At 45.6% G+C, this 21985-nt stretch overlaps 1 protein-coding gene across 5 annotated transcripts in view; it reads right to left on the reverse strand.

Moving 5' to 3' along the window:
• FAM117A (family with sequence similarity 117 member A) overlaps positions 1–21869 on the reverse strand; it is a 34128-nt gene extending 12259 nt beyond the window's left edge. The window contains exons 1-4 of one of the 5 annotated variants that reach the window (XM_074926621.1): positions 21703–21869; positions 20865–20970; positions 18231–18365; positions 14740–14833 (exon numbers count right to left, since the gene is read on the reverse strand). In XM_074926621.1, the coding sequence (XP_074782722.1) occupies positions 14740–14798 (59 nt within the window). In that variant the 5' untranslated portion in view covers positions 14799–14833; positions 18231–18365; positions 20865–20970; positions 21703–21869. Of the gene's footprint in view, positions 1–9622; positions 9738–14739; positions 14837–18230; positions 18366–20864; positions 20971–21702 lie in introns of those variants that run through there. The other 4 variants (XM_074926620.1, XM_074926622.1, XM_074926623.1 and 1 more) reach the window with 4 other exon arrangements.
• Positions 21870–21985: the final 116 nt, after the last annotated feature.

A 21985-nucleotide genomic window follows, 5' to 3' on the forward strand; every position in this document is an offset into this window, starting at 1 on the left:
GCCCCTGCAAAGGTCTGTCAAAGTGATGAAGCACAACAGTCCATGTTTAAATATAATCAGCTTTCAAGTTAACCACGGAATGACAGGCTGTCTGAAGCTCCACCACACAGCGAAGCTTTCCCCTCATTCTCCAATATCAGGGCATACCTAAGGGCTTTGGATGCAGTTTTCAGTTTTTTTGGCTCAAATAAGAGTTGTAAGCTTTCAAGAGAGAATTTGCCAGGAGAGTTTAGCGAAGATGGAACATAAGTAACTCTGTCAATAGTTTACGCAAATATCTTCCATCCCAGTGTAACAGAAATTACTGCCAATTGTTTAAATTCTGTATCAGCTTCCCCTATCTACACCTTTTAATGCTCTTCACAACACATCATCTTATTCAGATGATGGTCCCGATTTGGGGGATGGGGGCAGTAACATAAATGCCTAATTTCTCAGGGGCCTGTCAAACCACAGCAGGACCCTGTGGCACAAACATCTCCATCAGACAAAATATTCACACCAAACCAGGCTGCTGGATGTGTATCAGTGTCCCCTACCATACCCCACCACTGCTTCCTTGATCTTTAACATCTTCCTAGACAATCTAGCTGGGAAATCTCTACATGAAACTTTTTTTTGCACAACAGCTACTTGGACACAGTTCAGGTGGCACAAGCAGAATGGACACAAGGTTGGCATTGCTGTGGTGGCTACCAGGGCAGGAGCTGCTACAGCACAAAGGAAATTAGCTATCCCACCATGCCAGAGCACTAGAAGAGCACCTTATGTTCACCTTAAGGACTGCACCACTTAATGAGTTACAGCTCTCACCAACAGTTTTGGTGTAGGGTTGGCCACAGCATCACCCCAAGCTCGCTGGCTCCAGTCTGACAGAGCAGGAGGTGAGGCTGGTGGACAGCAAGAAACCCAGTGTCCTCTCTCTTCTCATCTTCAAATGGGACTGGGCAAGAAACATGCACAGGACTTCCAGAGGATGTTAAGGATAGTGATCCACAAATCACATCAGGGAATCATACCTCACCTAACCTCACTCTGCAAGATGGTATTTGATCAGAAAACTTATCTCCTGAGGACCAAACCCACATTAACCATGCATTTCCAAGTGCAGTGACAAGCAGCAGAAGTGTTAGTGAAATAAAGATCAAAACTGAAGCTTCAACATTATAATCCATCTAAATCTCATTTCAATTTCTCTGCAGTTACAGCATGGCGAAATCAAGTTACTTGACAGGTTGTCACCAAGATAAAAAATTCTCAGCAGCAAGCGAGCTTCAGAAATATATCCTCAGTTTTTATTTCATTATTTTTTCCCCAGGTGAAGCAGGTAAAAGAAATTGTGTGTCCTGACCGCTGCACTTAAGAAATGCAACAGAAGCAGTGATTTTTTTAAACAGTGCCCATCTTTAACATAGCAAAGACGAAAAATCTTTATAAGGAAAGAATTGCCTTTTCCTAGCATTGGGCCTTTACTGCACTCTCTCTGCATTCAGAAGAAACGTGAAGATTTAAGAAACCATTGCAGTCAGCCCAGGCACTTCCTCCTGGCACACTAAAGCACTGCTACTGCGTGCTGCTTCTGCAAAAGCACTCCCAGAGAGGACCTTAATCTATCACACAATCTGAAAGCAATGCAGGATTATGCAAGGAATAAATGCTTTTGCTTTGGGAATCCCAGAAAGCCTGAAAGGAGATGAACAGGCAGTATTACTTGTTCTTAATGAAATTTAAAATCTCGTGCTTAGTACACTAAAGAAATCTGAAAACGTGGTAGAAAATAGAAGCATTTCACAGGAATTCACAGCATGGTCAGAGCTAGCTACGGAGACAGGCTCAAAAGCAGGAGAGGTGCTGGGATGAAAGTTCATAGAAGCGGGAGAGAATATCCTCTCCACAAAGACATCTACAGACAGGTCTTTTTAAGTGGAGGAGACAAGGGGGAAGATCTCAAGCTTTACCAGAAACAGAGTAGGAGATCCAGAAAAGCCTGCCAGAACATGCTTACTCAAAGTACCATAAGACAAGCGATGCTGTAAATCCACACCATCGGAGGGGTCTCCACAAAAACCTCACTAGAAAATGAAGCCAAGCAGGGATGTAGAGAAAAATCTCCCGTACAGGACAAGCAGCAGAGTAAACCTGAAGGCTGGACACAGTCTGCTTCTTCTAGGAAAAGAAAAATCTCACTTTATCCCAAAAGCAAAAGAAAGGACAGTTATGTTCCGTAGCAATGCAACAGGGAACAAGAATGCAGTAAGGCAACCAGTTGCAATTGATATGTACAGGTAGAGAAAAAGAATAATTTGAATGTGAAGGAGCTTCAAAGAGGAGAATGAACCTGGAATTTACAGGCAGATTAAAAGGTAATGACACACACCACCCTCAGCTGCTCCTACAAGAGAGTTAATGTCTCCACAGCAGTAACTTCTGGCACCAAGACTTCTCACCTCAAGTCTCTGCAAAGGAGGTACTCTACATCTCTCAGTATTTTACAATTATAATCCCTTTGCCTTTAAAGAAGATTTACAACGGAAGGGAAATTCACACCCATGCCAGGATGGGATTTCATAGCTCTTTGCTCATTTCAGTAAACATTAATATAGAAACGCAAACCCCTCAGAGCACTGAAATCCATTGCACCTTCCGGTGAAGAGGCAGAAGCTGTGGTTAAACCACGCTGTCCCTCATGACTCTTGCTCAAATTGTACGCACACAGCCCGAGACACCCCAAAAAAAAAAAGTACCTGCTGTTCCCAGAGCACAGGGCTCTACGATACCCCTCAAGAACCTTTCTCTGTTTCACTGACACAGAAGAGAGCAATGCAGCAGGGAGGAGGGGCATCAGGAAAGCAAAAATCCAAAGGCAAAAAGGATCCTACACCAGGTTGGGGAGCTGGATTCCCATCTGATCCAAAAGGCAGCAGTGACTTGCCCCGCAGGCTTTGCTGAATCGGCCCCGAGGGCTTCACAACTGGCCCGGGAACACAAGGGAAGAAATTCCAGGCTTTGTAATCACTCCCCTGGTTACAAGCTGCGTTAAGAGTACAGCTGGAGAGAGCTGCCCAAAGGATCTGCAGCATCTGCAGATATCATTGAAGGAAATTAATAGGGGACACTAGCAGTTCAAGCTTTTTTTTTTTCCCCTGGACTCACGACTTAAACAGCAACTCCCTCCAACACAGCTCAAGGCCTAAAGCTGAACACCCAGTTGATGGAGAAAGAGCTGAACTCTTCACCTTTAATTCCTGCGAAGTTTGTTTTTCAAATGATAAAACAATCTGAAGAATTTCAACATCCTCAAAGTCTTTGGCTGAAGTGCACATTTCCTAGATCCAGCCTGATGCAAGGCACCACTTTGGCAGGATCTTCAACAAGCCCATCTCTTACCCACTGATACAGGCCAGGAGTGCTTCTGGACTGGCTTTACACTCTGAAATTTAAGTAAGAACTAGGAAAAAAACCAGATGGGCAGGTCACGAACAATAAGAGGCTTAGAAACAAGCAAAAACTTGTTCAAACATTAGATCTTTAGGACTTGTTCACTCTGATTCTGGAGGATACAGATGACTAAGGAGCTACCAGCATCATCCAAGTCACCCGTATCAGAACAGTGAAACTCATGCAATGAAAATAGAGCTATGGGTTTGGGGTTTTTTCCCCCCCTTTTTGTTAACTTAAGTCAATTCCCGATAAGCATCTAGAAATCGAGATTACTGCAAAAGGCAGGGCTCTCACTCTCAAGATGAGAAACCTTTGATTCTCAAGCCTTTGGAAATCTTCCAGTACAGATAAAACAAAGTAAAATGCAAACAGAGTAAGACATCCTTGATATTTCTACAGTTACAAACAAGGTGGAAAACAAGGAAAAAGAAGGTTTCCTCTCCTTTATATACATATAACTACATAAATCACATCAACATTTTGACAAGCCCTCCTCCCATACTCAGTCATCTTTATGGCTACTTGCAGTTAAGCCATCTGCCTGCAGGGCCCAACAGGAAGCTACTGAAACAACTTGTCAGCAAGGAGAAAAATAATAAATCACAACATCATGATATACCTTTTGATTACCTTGCCAGTGCCTTTTCTAACTGGGAAGCAGGATACCAAAGCTAGCATTAGCTCAGTGTTACAGCCAGCCTAAACAGTGTAAGCACAGCAGCATTATGCAGCACTTGCACAGAGCAGCCTCAGGCTCAAGCATGCCAGGAACTGTAATTCCTGTTCCTGAATGCTTCCAGCCTGAAAGGATGGCACACAAACGATGAGAAACTGAGGCACGGGGAGGAGAAGCAGCTTGCCCAGAGTCATACAGCAGGTTCCAGGCAAGCATGGAAACAATTATCTCCCATTATTTTCAAAGAATGGGCTAACCACACAACCTTCTTTGAAATTTCCCTCATTTCCTTTACAGTCAACCCTGCATTATCAGGGGGTTTGAATGGCAGCACCACAAGCCTAATGCAAAAAGACCTGTTTAATATCAACTCCAAGAAAGATTATTTTTTTACAGGCTCAACACTACTGGTCTTCCGTGGAGATCTTTCTTCTACAGCTGTGAATCCCACTAAATCAGTATTGTCATTTTAACCAGCAGGAGCCACGAGGGAAGTGCCCAGTTCAGCTCGGTGTAGTCAACGCTGCCATTTATGCTGTATTTCAACATCCCAGCTTTGCATAAAGAGAACTCGCTGCACTTTGGTGCTCAACACTATTTCTCTCACAAGGTTAGGCCAAGTACTTTTTTTTTTTTTCCCTTTTGCACCACACAGACAGTAAAACGTTTACCACACCTGGAACAGAACTGCTGCTTCTCTGCACAAATAGGTGCCCAGGTTCTGTCAGTTCTCTACTTACCCAACAAATGTTGGAAACTTTGCTGTGGTCCATGCCATTGTGTTAGATAAGCCCCAGCTGAAAGATTAACAAATAAAAATCCATCCAGGGGAAATGACCTGAGAGCTTCCTAGTTCCTCTGGAGCATTCTGCTATAGAGAGGACAGATCAAACTGACTGCACAGTCTCATTCCTTCCCCCTGCAAATTTGTTTTTAAATGTCATCTCCAGCATTTTAAAGCAGGGAAAAACTTGTTTCACCCACAGAATGTCAACACAAGTCAAGATTAGTTATAGATGTGTCCTTTGTTTCCCCTTTCCCACACCCGTATCCAGAGGCTAACAAACTGGGAGCAGCAAGTTTAGATTGAAGGTATGATCTGTATCAGCTGAGGACTGCAATACCATGAATGGGCTCCAATTACTGTGTGAGAAACTCGTTCTACATTAAACAAAGCCACCTGCAATGCTTTGCCTCCAAACCTGAGCCACATATTGTATTCAGCTGTGTTTTGCACAAAGCCTGATTTGATTCCATAGGACAGAGGCAGGATTCTTCCTGGCTAGGGCAACAGCAGGACATCTTCAAGATTTTCCCATCCCTCAACCAGTCCCTACATGACTATTTTTCCCCCTTACAGCTCCCTACCTGTGCTTAACCCTTTAATTCTATCAGCCTGCTTACCCACAGCAAAACCCTAACGGCAAAGGCAGAATTACTCCATAGTGATGAATCCCAAAATTTGAAAATGCAAAGCTTGTCCAAGCAGCTGTTTGCACGGTGCAGCAGCAGTTTTCCCATGACAGTGTTCTGCATCCCCACTTGAGGGTTCTTCTTTCTCTTTCAGAGGATTAATACCAAAAGAGCTGCTCCTTCTACTGAGATACCCCTTCTCTAAGATGGACTTTTTTTCCCTTTCAAGCTGGGTGCAGGATAGAAACGTTATGAACCTGTGTGTCCCATGTTCATTTGCTTAAGCACTCCCTGAAAAACTACAGGTATTAAACAGCATAAAAGAAAACTCAAGAGCAGACACCACAAACATCTGGACCACTATTTTGGTTACAAAAGCCTTTATACCCATCCCTCAGGACACAAAACCCCATCAGATACCAACTGCTAAAGCAAACACAGCAAGGCCTGAAGCACTTAAGATATTCAACTAGTAAGATGGAGGGAGGGGGAGGAGACCCCCACACTCATCCTCAATGCCTGCAGCAAAGGAAAGAAGCAGAGAAAGATGTTTAACAGCTCTGTTGTATCACTACTATGTAGGCAGCAATCCCGCAGCACTACTTTCAAGTGGTAAGCATACATTTTTATTCCTAAGAAACATTTTCATTTTGCTAAACATACACTCAGACAGTATTGCCTATGAATAGTGTCCCACTCGTTTGCCTCTATAATATACACCAGGCACGGGTTTAATTCAGATACCAAATAAAGATATTTGGCAGTCTGCTCACTTAGTGTCTCTAGCAGGATCCACACAGCAAAAACAACTGGACATCTCAAAAACAGGCAAGTTCAGCAGGCAAGCAACAAAATCCCATCCAGATGAGTCAGCTCAGCCAACAGTAACTTCCTGAAAAGCTAAAAGGCACCACATAATTCTGGGGTTGTAGGGGTGGTGGTGGGAAAACTGGTGAATTTCTCCGAATTCTGGTGAAGAGAGACTATGAGTAAAGCTCTGGTTTCCTGAAGGATTAACGTGAAATACGTTAAGTGCAAGACACAAGTCTTGTCAAAGCCATTCATGAAACCCCCAAATCAATCCTACAGGTTTAGAGGTGAAGACCTGGCACCCCACTGTTGTTCCTCTCGTATGCCACGCTGTCACTGGTATTCAGAAGGTACACAGGCAGTTTTCCTTTCCCCTCCCAAGAAATCTAATCCAACACTATACAGAAAAGCAGTTGGTAGGCTCCCGGTGCAGCTCTTCATCCCATCTTACTCCCCTACACATTTAGTAAGGGATGCACTGAAGGAGTCTGCTCAACCAGTAACATATGACATGAGTTTGCTTTTCCATCATGTTTCATCTTCTCCCTCTCTGTAACCAGTTTAGATGACTAAGTCTTGTCCCCAAGTGTTCCCAAAATGCTATGTTCACCAATGGGTCCACAAATTAAAATCTGACTTGCAATTTGAATAATCCTATTTTTTTTCTACTGTCATACTGAAAAAAAAAGAATAATAAAGACTTCTCTGTGTCTTGCTTGAGAAAATCAGGTTTCAGACCTGTGAAGCTCGATGAGGAACGGGGTTATACCCAGGCAGTGGATTCACAAGTGCGAAGGCGTGGGTCTCACAGAGGCTGAAGTCTGGATGCAAGCACGGAAACTCTCCAACCAGCACTTGCTTCTGTGAGGGCTTTGGAGGAAACAACTGAGGCCACAAACAGCACAAGCATTGCCGTTAACCGATTTAAACTTCAAAGTTCTCCACAAAGCTCATCCCACCCCAGAGAACGTGTAACCTTGCCAGCGCTACAGCACCTGCGGAGCTCTACCCCAGCAGCCGCCTCCAAGCCACCTACCCTGGCACAAACAGATGCCACAGGGATGGGTCTGGCCTGCACCTAAAGAGGATCAAACACTAACACACTACCTGCTTCATTACCAAAAGCCACATCACTGAAGAGATAAGGAATAAAAAAAAAATTAAAATTGACCCCAGTGACACATATCAGATTCATCACTAAAGCCCTAACATCTTGGGTTTCTAAACAGCAAGTCAAGTCCTTTTAAAATATTCTTAGGCCTCCTTCCTGGCATCCCCCAGCTCTAGCTCTTCCTTTTAACAGAAGCCCTTTGAGAGACTCAGCAGCTGCTCCTCATCTCAATGGGATCCTCTATTATCAGAGCAGCTGCAGGATCAGACCCCGGATCACCCCGCACCTCTTCTTCTAAACCCCCAAGCCAGACCCCCAGAGATCCCCAGCCACGGTGCAGCCTGAGAGCAATTCAGAAAGTCAGCAGAGTCAAACGGGGAAAGATGTGATAAAGCAATGGATTTCCATGCTGAGCTCCCAAAAGGTAGGAGCAAAAGTGTTAGATTATGAATCACCAGGATACCAGTTTTCGGTTAAACCCTGCCAGTTTACTGCTACAGCTCCCACACATGCAGGGAGCAAATTGAAGCTTACGAAGAGTGATGAGGCAGAGAGCAATGGAAATTTCAACACTTCCAAAACTGTAGATGAAATTACTATGATCAAGAGGAAAAATTCAAGCTCCTAGAGCCTGAACAGCGAGGCACAGAGCCAGGAAGAAATGAAGACCAGCAATTCTGGTTCATGTCAGAGGAGCACCAGCCGTTTTGCCCTCAGAAAGCCGCCTGGTATTCACCACGCTTTGGAGTAGGTACAGCACAGAGCTCCAACACAACCAAGAGATCACAGGCAGCCTGGCTCTCCTTTCTTTGAGATTTGCTTTATTTTCTTTGTAACATCTGAAGCTACTGAGTAATTGCCCTATTAACAGCAACTTCACCTCGATTTCAGCATACTGCTGAGAGGTAAGGAGAGCCTAGCACTCAAAAAGAATTTAATTAACTTGTTTCAAGTGTAAATTGAGCAAAAAGCTTTTTAATAGCTTCTCTGATCAATACCAACGCTGCCAGTGGCAGGAATGACTTTAAGTCTCAACTAGTGAAACGCAGGACACTTCAGGAAGGGTCATTAATTCTCATTGTAGGATGGGCTGCAGCACTGTCCTCTGCAAAGCAGATTAAGTGGCCACTGCATTAAACAAGAGACCAGCACTCGGAACAGATGCCACCAAGATCAACTGGCCCAAAGCTTGACAAATATTTCTCTCTGTTCCAGAAGTCTGTTTAATCTTACATTTAATCCAAAAAGTGTTTCGTTGCTATTTTAATACTTGAGATAACGAACAGCCAAGCAAGGCACCCAACATCCAAAAGCAGTCCCACGAACAGCCAAAAGTAATACATAAAGAAAAGCCAAAGACTATTATTAGGTCACCAAAAAGTTATATTTAAATAAGCATTCCTGAAGTGGTCAGAAAAAAATCTCAGTAATGTAATTAGGGACAAATTGCCATTAGCGCAAATCAAATTATTGCTTCTTTATCAAGCCAGATCAACTGCATAAAACACAGGGTTCAGTTCTTTTGTGAAACCACATCCAAATAGGCAACTCATTGTCACGGGAGCCCGCAAGCAGTGACACGTCCCGCCTGCAAGGAGGCCAGCACAGGAGGCTGAGCTGTTGACCCCACGGGGCCGGAGATCAAAGCTCACCCCTCGCGTGTGTGATCACAGCCCACGGGCAGCATTTTTAAATGCCTCGGCTCTTTCCAGGCCGCGTCCCGCAGTTTGAAGTTTTCCTTTGCTCGTTGCCTTTAGTGTCGTGCCCCCCCCCCGCCGCCTCCACCCCCACCCCGTTTTGTTTTCCCCTCGCTTCTGCCCTGGGTTCTCTCACTTCTCTTTCACCTCCACCCACGCCGCACCCGTTCGGGGCAGCCTCCCGAGCACACGGTAGTTTTCGCTAATCCCGTACGGCCTCCGCGGGAACCCCCGCTGCAGGGGCCGAGCCCGGGACGAAGAGGCGCTCCCCGGCGGGGACACATCACGGAGCGGTCCCCACCAGGACCGGCCCCCCCGCGCCTTCCTTCCCCACCCCGGGAGGGGTCGCTGGGAAGCGGCGGAGCGGCTCTTGGGACCGATTCAGAAGCCCACCTCGGGCCTGTCCGCCGCCCCCGGGCGCAGGGAACACGCGGGTTGCCACTGGGAGGGGTGTCCGTCTCCTCCCACCGTTACCTGCCCGGCCCCCGTCTCCGCGGCGCTGCTGGAGCTGGAAGGGGACGGTGGCGCGGAGCGGCTGGAGCCCCCCCGCCCCGCCGCGGCAGCAGGACGCGCCGCCGGCCCCCGCCATGCCCGGCCCGCGCCACCCGCCGCACTGACCCCCCCACGCCGCCAACGCCGCTTATCAGCGCTGCGGGGGCGGTGCCGGCTGGAGGAGCCCGGCGATCATTGGGTGTCCGCAGCCAACGGCCCCGCCCTCCCCAACGACAGCCAATGAGAGCTCTCGTCGAGCTCCGCCCCCGCACGCCCTGTCAGGGTAGCCAATCAGAAATGCGGCCACGCTTAAAAGGCGTCACCCCTCGTGCCATAGCCAATCAGAGAGAAAAGAAAGTCTCTAGCCACGCCCCCTTTCCCGCCCCGTTGCGGCGGCAGAACCAATCGCAATAGGGGACAGCCGCGTCACGCCCACTGTACTGCGGGCCACCAATCGCAAACCTCCTCTGAGGCCCCGCCCCTTCCCCGCGTAGACTAATCAGAGCCGCCCGGCAGTGTTTGTGTTCTGCGGCCGGCGGTGACGGCGCCGGGGCGTGGGGGCGGGGCCGGTTTCTCTTTCACCTTGGGAGGGAGAACGGGCCGGGGGGGGGACGGGACGGAACGGGGCCGCCCCGGAGCAGCCGCCGCCCGCCCCCTCCTGCTCCGACTCGTCTCGTCCCCAGGGCACGGCGGCAGCGGGAGGGAACAACCCTCTGCAACCCCCGGGGAGGCGGCGAGCCGGGTGTCGTCCCCCGTCCGTTCCCCCCCTCGCAGCGGGGGTTACGCTACACGCAAGAAGGAGAAAGGCAGAAAAAGTCAGAAAAACTTAAAAATAGTCAAGATCATAGCGCAGGTTCCAACCCACACCCCCCTCCTGCTGTCTGAGGCTTTTACCAGCTTTTAGTCGTTTTATCCCATTTTATAAGCTTTTAAATAAAGCTTTAAAAGCTTTTACCACCTTTTAGCTGGGTTTTGCCCCATTTTACCCAAGCTCTGCTCTAAGCAAAGTGAACATCACAGTCGTTGTTTGCCTTTTAACTAGAAAAACCTGTTGTGGAAAACTCTAACACAAGTGTTACCACAGAGCAAACTTCCAATTTTGTGTAGCCCTCAGACAGCTGAAATTCCAGATCATTCACTGCAACCCCTCCCATGCTGAATTAAGAGTTAAAAAAAAAAACAAAACAACAAACCTCTGGAAAAATGAGAAATCTGGTCACACAGCACAGGTGGCTCTGTCAGGGGATGGGCTGGCAGATGGGGGGGGGTGTGTGTCATGGAAGACCCCCTGGGGGAGGTGGGGCAGGATCAGGCCCACGGCCTCGCTCTGCACGTTTTGACTTTTGTACCAAGGACGTGACTCACGTCCCAGCCCGCTCGCAGGGCCTGACCCTTGTGAACTGCAGCTCCAGCCGCAGCTGCATGAGGACCCTTCTCCTTTGGTTCCTTGTCTTGGTGTCCCTGTCCCCACCACCACGTGCCTTTGACTTGAGTCAGCTTTGCTGAGCTCACATTTCCAGAAAACTTCTGTTCCTCCCACTATCTGCCATCTCATGTCACCTGCGGGAATCAAGTGCTACTTAAAGGAGAGGGATAAAAACCTGAGAACATCGACCTATTTCTGGGCCCAGAAAGAAGGTGGCTGGGGAATACGGCCTCAGGAATGACAAACTCAGAGCTCTGGAGAGGGATAAACTGAATGCTCAGGATTTGGGCTGCCAAAGGATGTTGCAGGAGGCAAAGTTGAAGCTGTAAGTACTCAAGATAGACTTTTTCCCCAGTGCTAAACATTTGGGAATCTGCTCGCACAGCCTTTTCCAAGATGAGGTTCCTCCAAGGTGCCTCACCTCTATTTGTCCCTGCAGCCTCACACCTGGCAGGTGCAGAGGAAAAGATCCTTCCACCCGCCCAGGGCCCTCAGCACCCACCACTCACCATCCCCTCACCTTCTCTTCCTCCAGGATCATTTCTGATCACAACTTCCATTTAAAACATTATAACTATATCACGTTGTTTGATTTCTTAAAAAGACATCACAACACAAGCTTTTCCCCACCCCCACCCCCCCTTGGTCTCGCTCCATAAAACACATTTTTAGTCTGAACTAGTCCTCAAATAAAGGTTGTTACATTTCACCCTTTTCACTCACTATAACCCTACTAAACCTACAAGCAGAATTCACCTGCTATGGGTCCAGGCTCATATTCTGCCTCCAGACAGACGCAGTTATGTGGGTTTAAGGAAAGGAAGCGTCTGTCCAAGTGAAGGGTGGGGCTGATCTATCTAACCCAGGAGCCTGGGAAGCTGTGGCATGGCCAGATAACGACAGGGGGACAAGCATGAGGTGGCAGAGTGGCCTGGGCTTCGTGCCAACCTCTCTGGAGAGGAGAGGTTGTGGCAGCAGCTGACAGTTGGTCTCCCCCAGCGGCTATCGCAGCAGCACAGCACTCCCCATCTTCTTCCTGTATCTCTCTGCTCACAAGGCCGGCTGTTTCTATTTGCATGTAATCAGGCAACAGATGGGAAACTAGACAGTGCCGCCATCTCGCTTCTAGAAGAACCCCATGGCAGGGGGAGAAGTGGCGGGTATTGCAATACCACAAGGAAAAGACAGAACGTACCTCCTGATGGCAGCAAAGATGAGAAAGAAACCACAGCTTTGGTTATTAGATCTTCGTAAACAAACAAAATGCCACCCAAACAACTAATCATCCCTATCTCTTCTAGCAAGGAGTGCTGCTTGATCTCTGATAAGGCGGAAACCCAGTCACACTGTGAGCTCTGCTCAGGACTGTCCTAAGGGTAGGGGAACATTCCAGAGCAGCAGTAGCGTTAGGGGGCTTTTCTCAGAGTTAACAGAACACAGTTCAAGTATTTCTCTGTTCACTTAATCTTACAACCTAAAATTAAGTTTTAAACTAAGTGAGGGTCCTCAAGTATCTGTTCTCCTAACAGTTCCTACCTCAGCTCTGCAGCAACAAGGTAAAACCATACCTAGCTGATGTTTGAAATCCTGCTGCTACTCTGTATACAGACATTTCTTCAAGCCAAAGACACTCTTCCTGAGAATATTTCCTTCCCAAGGTCCATAGTAGCTATTAGCAGAGAAACAGGAAATTAAATGTAAGAAAAAGAAATGGAGAGGGAACAACCAAAGTACAGGTGTTCAAAAGAACATAAAACTGCCGTGAAAGAGTTATGAATGCCAAACAGAGGGGTTTTGACCATATTATTTTTTTCACTGACAGAATGGTAGCTCAACTTTTTTTAGGAACGCTTTAGAGTCAGTCCTTCCAACCTAGAAATTTAAATTCACCTTTCAGTTTCTCTGACACACTGTCTTTTTAAGGCACTGCAATTTGAACCCAATACCCACAGCTGGAACAAACTAAAAATATTCACTTCTCTGTACTGTTTGTCTTAGCCTAAAGGAGGTCACACAGCTGTGCCACTGATTGTTCTCACCATATCTCATGCTATAAATACAGCAAGGAATATTAAAAAAAAAATAATGAAGCATTCAGCACCACTAAGCTAAGCACCACTCTGTCTCAAGTCCAAGTTTTGCTTTCAAACACTTCCTCAAGGTTTAAAACCCCACATTTTGCTTTAATATGTAGGAAGAGGCAAGAAGCACCAGCTGTTACCTATCAAATGGGCTACAGCTATTCTAGCTCAGAGGAGTTGCACATTATCAGCCAGCCAAGTTTATTTGCAACAAGAACAGGCCTTTCTGTATCTTTCCCCAACTAAGACACACATGACAGAGTAAGCGTAAAATTAAAGCTCCTACATTCCTGCAGGCTACACTCTAGCCTACGCAATGCAGTCATCTCCCCGTAATTAAGGTTCCTAATGATGTGCTGCATAGTAGTAGAAGTAACACAATCTTTTACAACTGCTCAAGGGCTGCAGGTCAAGGATCCAGCTTCTTATCGTACTCCGCCTGCTCGTTTCCATTGCTTCTGCCACAGCAGTTTCTGCAGACTTCTCCCCTTGCACAGGAGTGCTGACCTACCACACCACCAGCTCACTAGTCTCAGTTTTCAGAGTCTCCAAAAGCCAGTCACTTCATCACGATTAGCAAACACCACAACGCTTCAGAATTATCAAATGCATCTCATGGCTATGCACTGACCTATTCAGTATGTTCCAGAAAGTCACCTTTTAACACTACAGCACTGTCCAGTTCCTCAGTATTTACAGGCACGTAGGACAGCATTTCTGTGTAACAGACCTGGCCTTCCCTTCCCCTCTGCACACCCTCGGAGTACACCTTACTCCACATCCCAGAACTGCTACCCACCATTCTTTAGCTTTATGTCGGTGCCCCTTGAGGAAGTGACAGGCAAATAGGAAACGTATAAAGCTGAGCAGTTGCCACTGCAGTCCTGTCATTCTGGTCCAGTGCTCAAATCCTAAATGAGGTGATATTTCTAGCTGTTTGCTATGGGTAGGAGGGAGACAGAGCTTAGATTTAAAGTCCTGATCAGCTGAGCATGAACGTGGAAGATCAAAGGGTCATTCAGCATACAAGCTAAGCTTTACCTCATTGTCCTTGAACAAAATTCCTCTCACTCTAAACTGTGGAGTAAAATGCCTGCCTGTCTGCCTCCCACTCTATCCCCAAGAGAGATGTCTGCATTTCACTACTGGACAGTTTCTGCACTCAAATGTTTTGAGATTAAAAGCTCTAAAGAGCAGCAAGATAAATAAAACTGCAGTTTATTAAAAGAGACTAACAGATTATTCACCAGACGAGCCAAGCTATTTCACAGTCTGGTCATGCTCACAGTGAAAACAGTGGGAGTTTTGGGAACAGAGCACAAACCCTGCTAAGAGTAAGGAGACATTATGAAATAGATCGTTTTCACTAAGTCATGGAAAGGCAGGAAGCCTCTCCTAATAGTATGAATCATCAATATACCAGAAAGAGTGCACTTAAAAGTAATCACTGATGTCCAGCACTGCCAACACTGTAATAGAGCATCTAAATGAATACAAGGACACCAAGGAGAGCCAGTCAGTCAAGTACCAGCAATCAATTTAAAACAGACAAGGGACTCAAAACTACAGCTGTAATAAAGCATGTCTCATACCTGCTGCTGCAACATCCTCCACTGCTGCTCGGGTTGCTTCTACCCACTACAAGAGCCATCTCATCATCCCACTCCTGTGACCCTGCAGCTTCTCCTGCTGGAAAAGAGACACAGCAGGGATGAAGTTTACTCTTTTTTAGGATCCTTTCATCATACACTTGCAGAAGTTTGGGTATGTGACTTCCAATTTTCTTTTCTATCTCCACCAGTGCTGATGACGTGCAGGGCAACCCCCTGTTTTGTGCCATCTGTGCGGCAGCTGGCATTTGACTGTTCAAAGTGACACACAAAGGTTGTCTGCAGCAGGACAACACATCTAGGGGACACCAGGACTTGTGATCTAAGCTGGTAGATCCCACTTATCCTAAGAGATTATCTTGTTTCTCCTCTCATGCCCAACCACATGGATTCAGCCAACATCAGAGACTTAGTAAAGATTTCCCAGAATAACATGGGCTGCATTAGACATGAAATGTTCACCATTAAGGAATGCCAGTTTGCTTAGGAGACTGTTAGAGGAAAGTTTATGTTTTTAGGATAGGCAAACCCATGGTTTCTCAGTTTGCACAGAAGATTGTCAGCAAATAAAGCTCTAGTTCACCCATCAGCTACTGCCTGGTAAAGCATGGCAGCTCAGACACACAGCACTACCTTTTCACTTCCTGAAACCAAATTAGATTAGAAAGTGTTAGAATATAAAAAAAAAGTTTACATCAAGGGCTGTATTTGGCACAAAAATATTACTCCCTCATAGATACAAAGCAGTCCCAAGACAAATTCCCTAGGAAGTGCTGCTGAACTTTTCCAGAACATGGAACTTACCAGTTTGGAAGCACAGGTAAATAAAACTTGTGTGGCAACAACTGGCACAATGTAATTAGGAAAAAATGCAGACACCGAAGAAAATAACCTACTTGGCTCACCCCAGAGCTCAGCAAGCCAGAAGTTCATATGGGAAGAAACTTTTTTTTTTTGCCATGAATAATTACAAAAACAGGAGTTTCAAAGGAAATCAGCAGTTCCAGCTGGCACATAAACCTTGTGCTAGGAACAGCCATTTTGCAGCAGCACACTTCTAACAGGATACAAGCCCCCAGAAAGCAATAACATTGCTCACCCCGATCTTTACTTATTTGACAAATTTCTCCAAGACAATGCTTGTTTTTTCTTTCCTAATTAGAAGTGTAATGGACAGTGATCGTATCACATAATACAAACTGGTATAAAAGCTGCTGTTCCCATCTTGTGATATGCTTCTTCCAGATACATCCTCCCATTCTCCCTCCATTCAGTATTGCCAATTTGCACTCTGCTTGGTGTTTCTTTGGCTCCTTCAGTGTTAAAGCACAGAGCTAATCAGTCTCCTAGGAAACTAAGAGAAAGATAAACCTGCCGAAACAGAGAAGCAGCCGAATTGATGCATATTTGATATCAGAGTAAATCAGACTATCCCAGCTATGGTGGTGCTCAATGTACCAAACTGGCGGCCTCTTGTTCTCAAAATCCTTTTGCGTAGCTCTGGTTCTTACTTCCACCTTGTCTTACTACAATTCTCTTACTCCTCGTCTCAAGGCTGCTTATTTTCTTGACCTTTGGCTAAGCCTCCAAGTATATACCACTCTTTAGTCTGGGGTGACATTTGGTTTCTGTTACCTGCCTCCTATTTTCACTTTGGATCTAAGCAGTAGGCACATTCTAAACAATCCCTCTACCTCCACTACTGCAGGCAACTACCTGAGGCACAGAATATAGTTATTAGGGACCACTCTTTAATTAACAGAATTTGTCCTTACTTGCTCTGCCCTTACTATACTCACATATAACCTGTTCTTAATATCCCCATAGTTCTTACAATCAAGATATTCATGTCAACTGGAAACAGAGCTACAAAGTCTGTGGCTAGTTGCCCAGAGTAAGTTTTATAAAAAGGAACTGCCCACAAAATGGGCTGAGAAACACCAAACAGGATGAAGTTTCGCCTTTGCTTCCCACATCAGTATCATCTTTGGTGACAGATGTTTCTTACACCTGTGAAAGTTTGTGTAATTGGGCTGAACAACATGAACAGAGTTTTCCTTTAAGGAAGCATGCAGAGGACTTGATTGAGTAGGAAGCAAGGCACTAACATCACTGCCAGGCAGTTGGAGAGCACTGCCTAGACTGGAAGGAATGTATTAAAGGAGCAGATCACAACTCCAAAAGCAGACAAGAGAGCCCAAAAAATAACCCATTTTGGCAGGAACAGGACGAGGATGGCATAAAAATATCTGACCTATCAATAGGCTTTAGTCCTGCCAGGGCAAAATGTACTTTTATTGCAGCTATTTAATAATTAGATTATACTATGAGACCCAGGGGAAGGAGGGAGGGAACCAGGAAGTGTGGCTATATTCAGCTGTAACCAAGTGAAAAACAACAGCTTTCAGCAAAACTCAGACTGGATCTTTTTTTCCATTACAATAATAATAATAATAAAAAAAAAGATGTAGGCCAAACTGGATTGACCTTGCTCCTGATGCCAGAGAACACAGGCTCCACTCAGATGTCTGCATGCCAGAGCCCCAGGGAAAGAGCAAGTGCATGCATTCTGTTAAAGTTTACTGAAACACCCCTGTCCCTCTACACATAGTTGTGTTCTGCAAGACCTTCAGCTCAATGCATGTTACATGGCCACAGTTCTCCATACAGCAGTTTCTGTGACTATTTATACTACAGGTCAGCATCCATTCAAATCTAAACCAGCTTCAGGCTTTAAAAAAATAAACACACCCCCTCCCCAGCCATTTGCTGAACTGTCTGCAAACACATCCTCTAAAAACTGGAGTCCTGATGTGCAACAGCTGATCATTTCTTTAATGCAAAAGTAAAAATATGACACCAATCTCCAAATAAATTCCACAAGCTACCTTCAGTGCTACGATTGTCTGAAACATGTTTGCTTCTGGAGTGTACCAAGGCCCATTAGAGAGCTGGTCTCTTCAGCTGTAAACAGAAGTCAAGTCTTAAAAATACATAGGGCCAAGCTCATATCTAGTCCAGGTTGCACAGATGTTTTACCACATTAAATTCTGCACCTTCTACCATTTGTACACACATATCTGCATTTAACCTGTTTGCACATCACTGACTACACTTTGTCAAGAATCAACTTCAAGCTTCTCAGCTACTGACAGAATAACTTCAGCTCCAACCCCCACTCAGAGCCAGGCCAACATAGATCAGGTTGCACAAGCCCTGTCCAAAAATACAGCCAGCAAACAGCAGCTAACCCTCAGTTATTCTATAGTAAAAGTGCCCTTGTGAGAGACAGTAACCCACTCCCGTATGGATCTTTAAGACACATCAAATTGGATCAGGAATTCAAGCTTTACATGCTTGGGTCAAGAGGTTCTCTGACACTGCTCTATCATCTAGGCCTACCACATCTAAAATCCAAGCACTTAAAAATATTAAGCTGGAATGCAAACCAGAGGGAAGCCACCTCTACTCACCTTCTGAAGATATGAAAGTATAAGCAGCTGGGGTCCTGGATCTTCATATCTGCGTAGCTCTGGATATTTGCAGCACTTTACCATTATCATAGTCTTTCTCTAAGTCTAGCCCCCAGAGCTGGACTGAGATGATACCTAAAAGCAAGTAAGATTTATTCAAGTATAGCACTTCAGATATTTTTATGGCGTATTTTCATTATGTAACATTTCTCTCGTTTGCTTTAAAACACATTTAAGCAGGTAAAGTAGCCCTGCAGGAATGCATCATAGCAAGTAACACATAAAGCACAATTAAAGTGAATAACATTTATAAAGCACTTAGCAACTGAAAAACCTTAAGTACTTTAAAAGCATTTATTCTGCTACATAAGCAAGCCTACTTTATATTATCACTAATATAAGTGATGGCTATATTAAGGTCTCACAGGCAGCTCGCTCAATGCCACATCTTCAGAGCAAGTGGGAATCAAAGCAGGAGATTAGAGCTGTAAACCTAACTTCTATCTATTGATGCTTGTACCTCCTTATGGAGGTTGGTTTAGGTGAAAATTCCCTTTTCATTGCCTATATTCTTTAAGATTTGACAAGAGATTTTTATTTTTAAACATAACAATGAATGTACCTAAACCTAAATTCCAAAGAGTTTTAGTGAGGTAAAGGCCTTGAGAGATTTCAAAAGATTCAGCGAGATCTTCAGGGCCAAGATATTTCAGGCAGTTAACTCTGCTTACATCAGTAACAATCTAGCACCTACACATCTTCTATAACCAAGGATTTAAAAAAAACCCAAAAGTCACTTCTGTGTGATTTCCCATGAAATGTGAAGTCATCAAGCTCTTGCTAAACTTTCTTCTGGTATAGCATCAGGAAATTCCTCGTTTCCTACTTGGAAAATGCTGACAGAGTTAAGAGCCTGCAAGTCTGGCTTAAGAACCTTATCAAAAAGAGCTTAAACCCAGTGGGGAATCCTTGTAAGCAGAAGCTACACCAGATCTGCACCCTGAAGAAATCGCTGGCTCTTCCCAAGCCGGTTCCTCGTTTCAGTAGCGTGCTCCGGGCGAAGCAGCGGTTTCCTGCACCGACATCTAGTGGCGATGCCAACAGGGAAGGCACCTGCCGCCACATGCAGCCCCTCAGCTTCCACATCCCTTCGTGTTTTTCCCCTAGAACAGACCCTGCAGTTTCAGACAAATGTCAGGGCTGGAGTTTCTTCAGTACCGACCCCTGGCACATGGCCAAGGTCTGGACATATCCCTGACATAAATTAATGAAAAAAACATTATTTCTGCTGTAAGCCTCCCAAGTTTGGGCTGGATTTGAACTGTAGTTGTAATAAATTTAATCCTTGCAGTCTGTTCTACTGGTAGTTACACCCACAGAGAAAAGTTCCTGCAAGCTCTGCTGCAGACTCATGCTTTTCTGAGAGCACAAGACAGTTTAGCAAATACAAGGCCATCTTCCCTTCTCATTGCCCCCTTCCCCTACAGACAGTGGATATTCTAGTTACATCAATTCAAACTGCCACAGAGGATTTACAATTTGTGTTACTGTTTTAATTATCAGGAAACAGTAAGGCAGCACGGAGAACAGAATTCCTGGCTTCTATTCAAGTACTGCCACCTCTAGGAAAGTTATTAAACACCACCCACTTCTGTTTGCTTTGTTTTTCCAGTATCAGCCTGTTGGTGGTGATAAGTCCTGCTAATATGCATTAACATAAACAACTTATTTCAGACATAGCCTTCAGTAACACCTAGAAGCTCTAACTGATATTTTATTTATCTGATACAATTAAGCACTATAGCTTGCATATAAAGCCAGAGTTTTTGAAAGAGGAATCTTATTTCGACTATTTCTATGGGATGTGACAATGTACAACTTTTCACATTGTATTCTTTAGTCTTTTTCATTCAAGCAAATCTGCAATTGAATTTCCACATTTGCAAGGTCCAAATATGTTTTCTTAGAACCAGTCTTTAAGCTAACTGTAACTTTTCTACCACAGGCTGATTCCATTTAATGCAAGAAGAGATAAGAGGTGAAGAAGTTGCAATTTACCAGCTCTCTTATTTTTTTTATTACTCCTGTCCCACATTTCCATTAGAGCACTTCATCAGTTGGCAACATTAGACACATTCACTCTTGTGAGGTCTGAGCTTTGTCTCATAGAAGATACACAGGAGACGAGCAACTATGAAGTGTCCTGACTAACTCCTCCCTTCTTTTTCTATTAAGGAATAGTGCACTAATTTTCTTTGTTCCCATTCCTCTTGCCCTTTGAAGCAATGCTTTAGTTCATCCCAAATTTATCTCAAATTAATCAAGTCAGTCTAATAACTTTGAGAGCATAATGCTTATTAGCCTGGCACTAGATTTTGGCTCAACTGCAATTTGAAATTTTATTAAATTCCAGGCAGTCTTATTTTTCTTATAAATTAAGAACTCATGCATTTGTGCCGCCATGTTTTCTCCTGCAGCCATATTTCAGTAGGTTTACAAATTAGTTCACTGAAAAAAATCACTTACAAGTGAGTTGTTCACACACCTACAGTATTCCTGAGCTTAAGGTGTAAAATTTTTAGGTTGTTTGTATGCTTATTTGCAACCAGTAAAAGACACTCCCACTACACATACCACACATACTGCTTCCCATGCCTCTGCTTGGGCAAAAGCAGAGGTATTTCATCTTGACTTCTTCAGAAGGTTTGCTTTTCAACATTTCAGAGAAGAGTGGATACACCTAGGAGCAATAACAATTTGGAATGAGAAAAACAGTATTACTTGCATGACTAAGGATGACATGCACTCATGAGGATTATAGGATTAGGCCCTGAGAATTTCATAATCCCTAAAGATAACCACGGTTGGAAAGAAATCATGTGTTTGACTAAATACTCCTATTTTCCCCCAGGTTTTTACATAAAGCAATATACTGTTGCTCACAGACAATGTTATCACATTAACATTATTGATATGTTATGCTTAACCAACTATTAGCTTAATCGCAACCAAGGAAACAGCTCCCACAGTGCTCGGCCAGCGCAGGGAACCACACAGGGGTGAACTTGCTGCCTCTCTCCTCCAGGCCAGCCAGAGGCCCCAGTTAGTGAGAGCCGACAAAATGCCTCATCAGCTCAGGGCAGAAACACGACCAGCTACAGAGGCAAAGCTGCATCAACACGCCCCTCCCCTCCCGACGATATTTTGAGAGCAGAAAGATTAATTAACGACAACAGCCTTTCCGAATGAGAGCCCAAAGCAGCACAGCACTGCGAGGCCCGCCCAGGCCCCTTAGGCCTCTGCGACGGCCCGCCCCGGGCCGGCCCAGCGCGGAGCCGGGGCCCGGGAAAGGCCTCTCCCTCCGGCAGGACGCACAGAGAGCAGGCGGCGGCACCCCCTCTCAGCAGGAGGGGGGTCGGGAGCCGGAGGCGCGGCGCTCCCCGCCTCCGCCTCAAGAGCAACGGGGACTCACCGCCTTCCTCCACCCAATCACTCCATGGAGCCGGCGGCGCGCCTCTGCCCGGCCCCAAGATGGCCCCAGCGGGAGGGCTCAGGCTGCCCGAACCCAACATGGCTCCCCGGGGAAAATACCCGCTCCAGTCCCCGGGCGTCGCCGGGAGCTCACTGACTTCACACCCGGACCCAAGATGGCCGCCGCCCTAGCCCCCGCCAAGAGCCCCTTCGCCCGAATCCAAGATGGCCGCTGGTAGCTTCACTGTCGGCGGCGCCGCCGGGATACCTGTCCGAATCCAAGA

The sequence above is a fragment of the Athene noctua genome, chromosome 25, assembly GCF_965140245.1.
Source record: "Athene noctua chromosome 25, bAthNoc1.hap1.1, whole genome shotgun sequence".
NCBI classification, from domain to species: domain Eukaryota; kingdom Metazoa; phylum Chordata; class Aves; order Strigiformes; family Strigidae; genus Athene; species Athene noctua.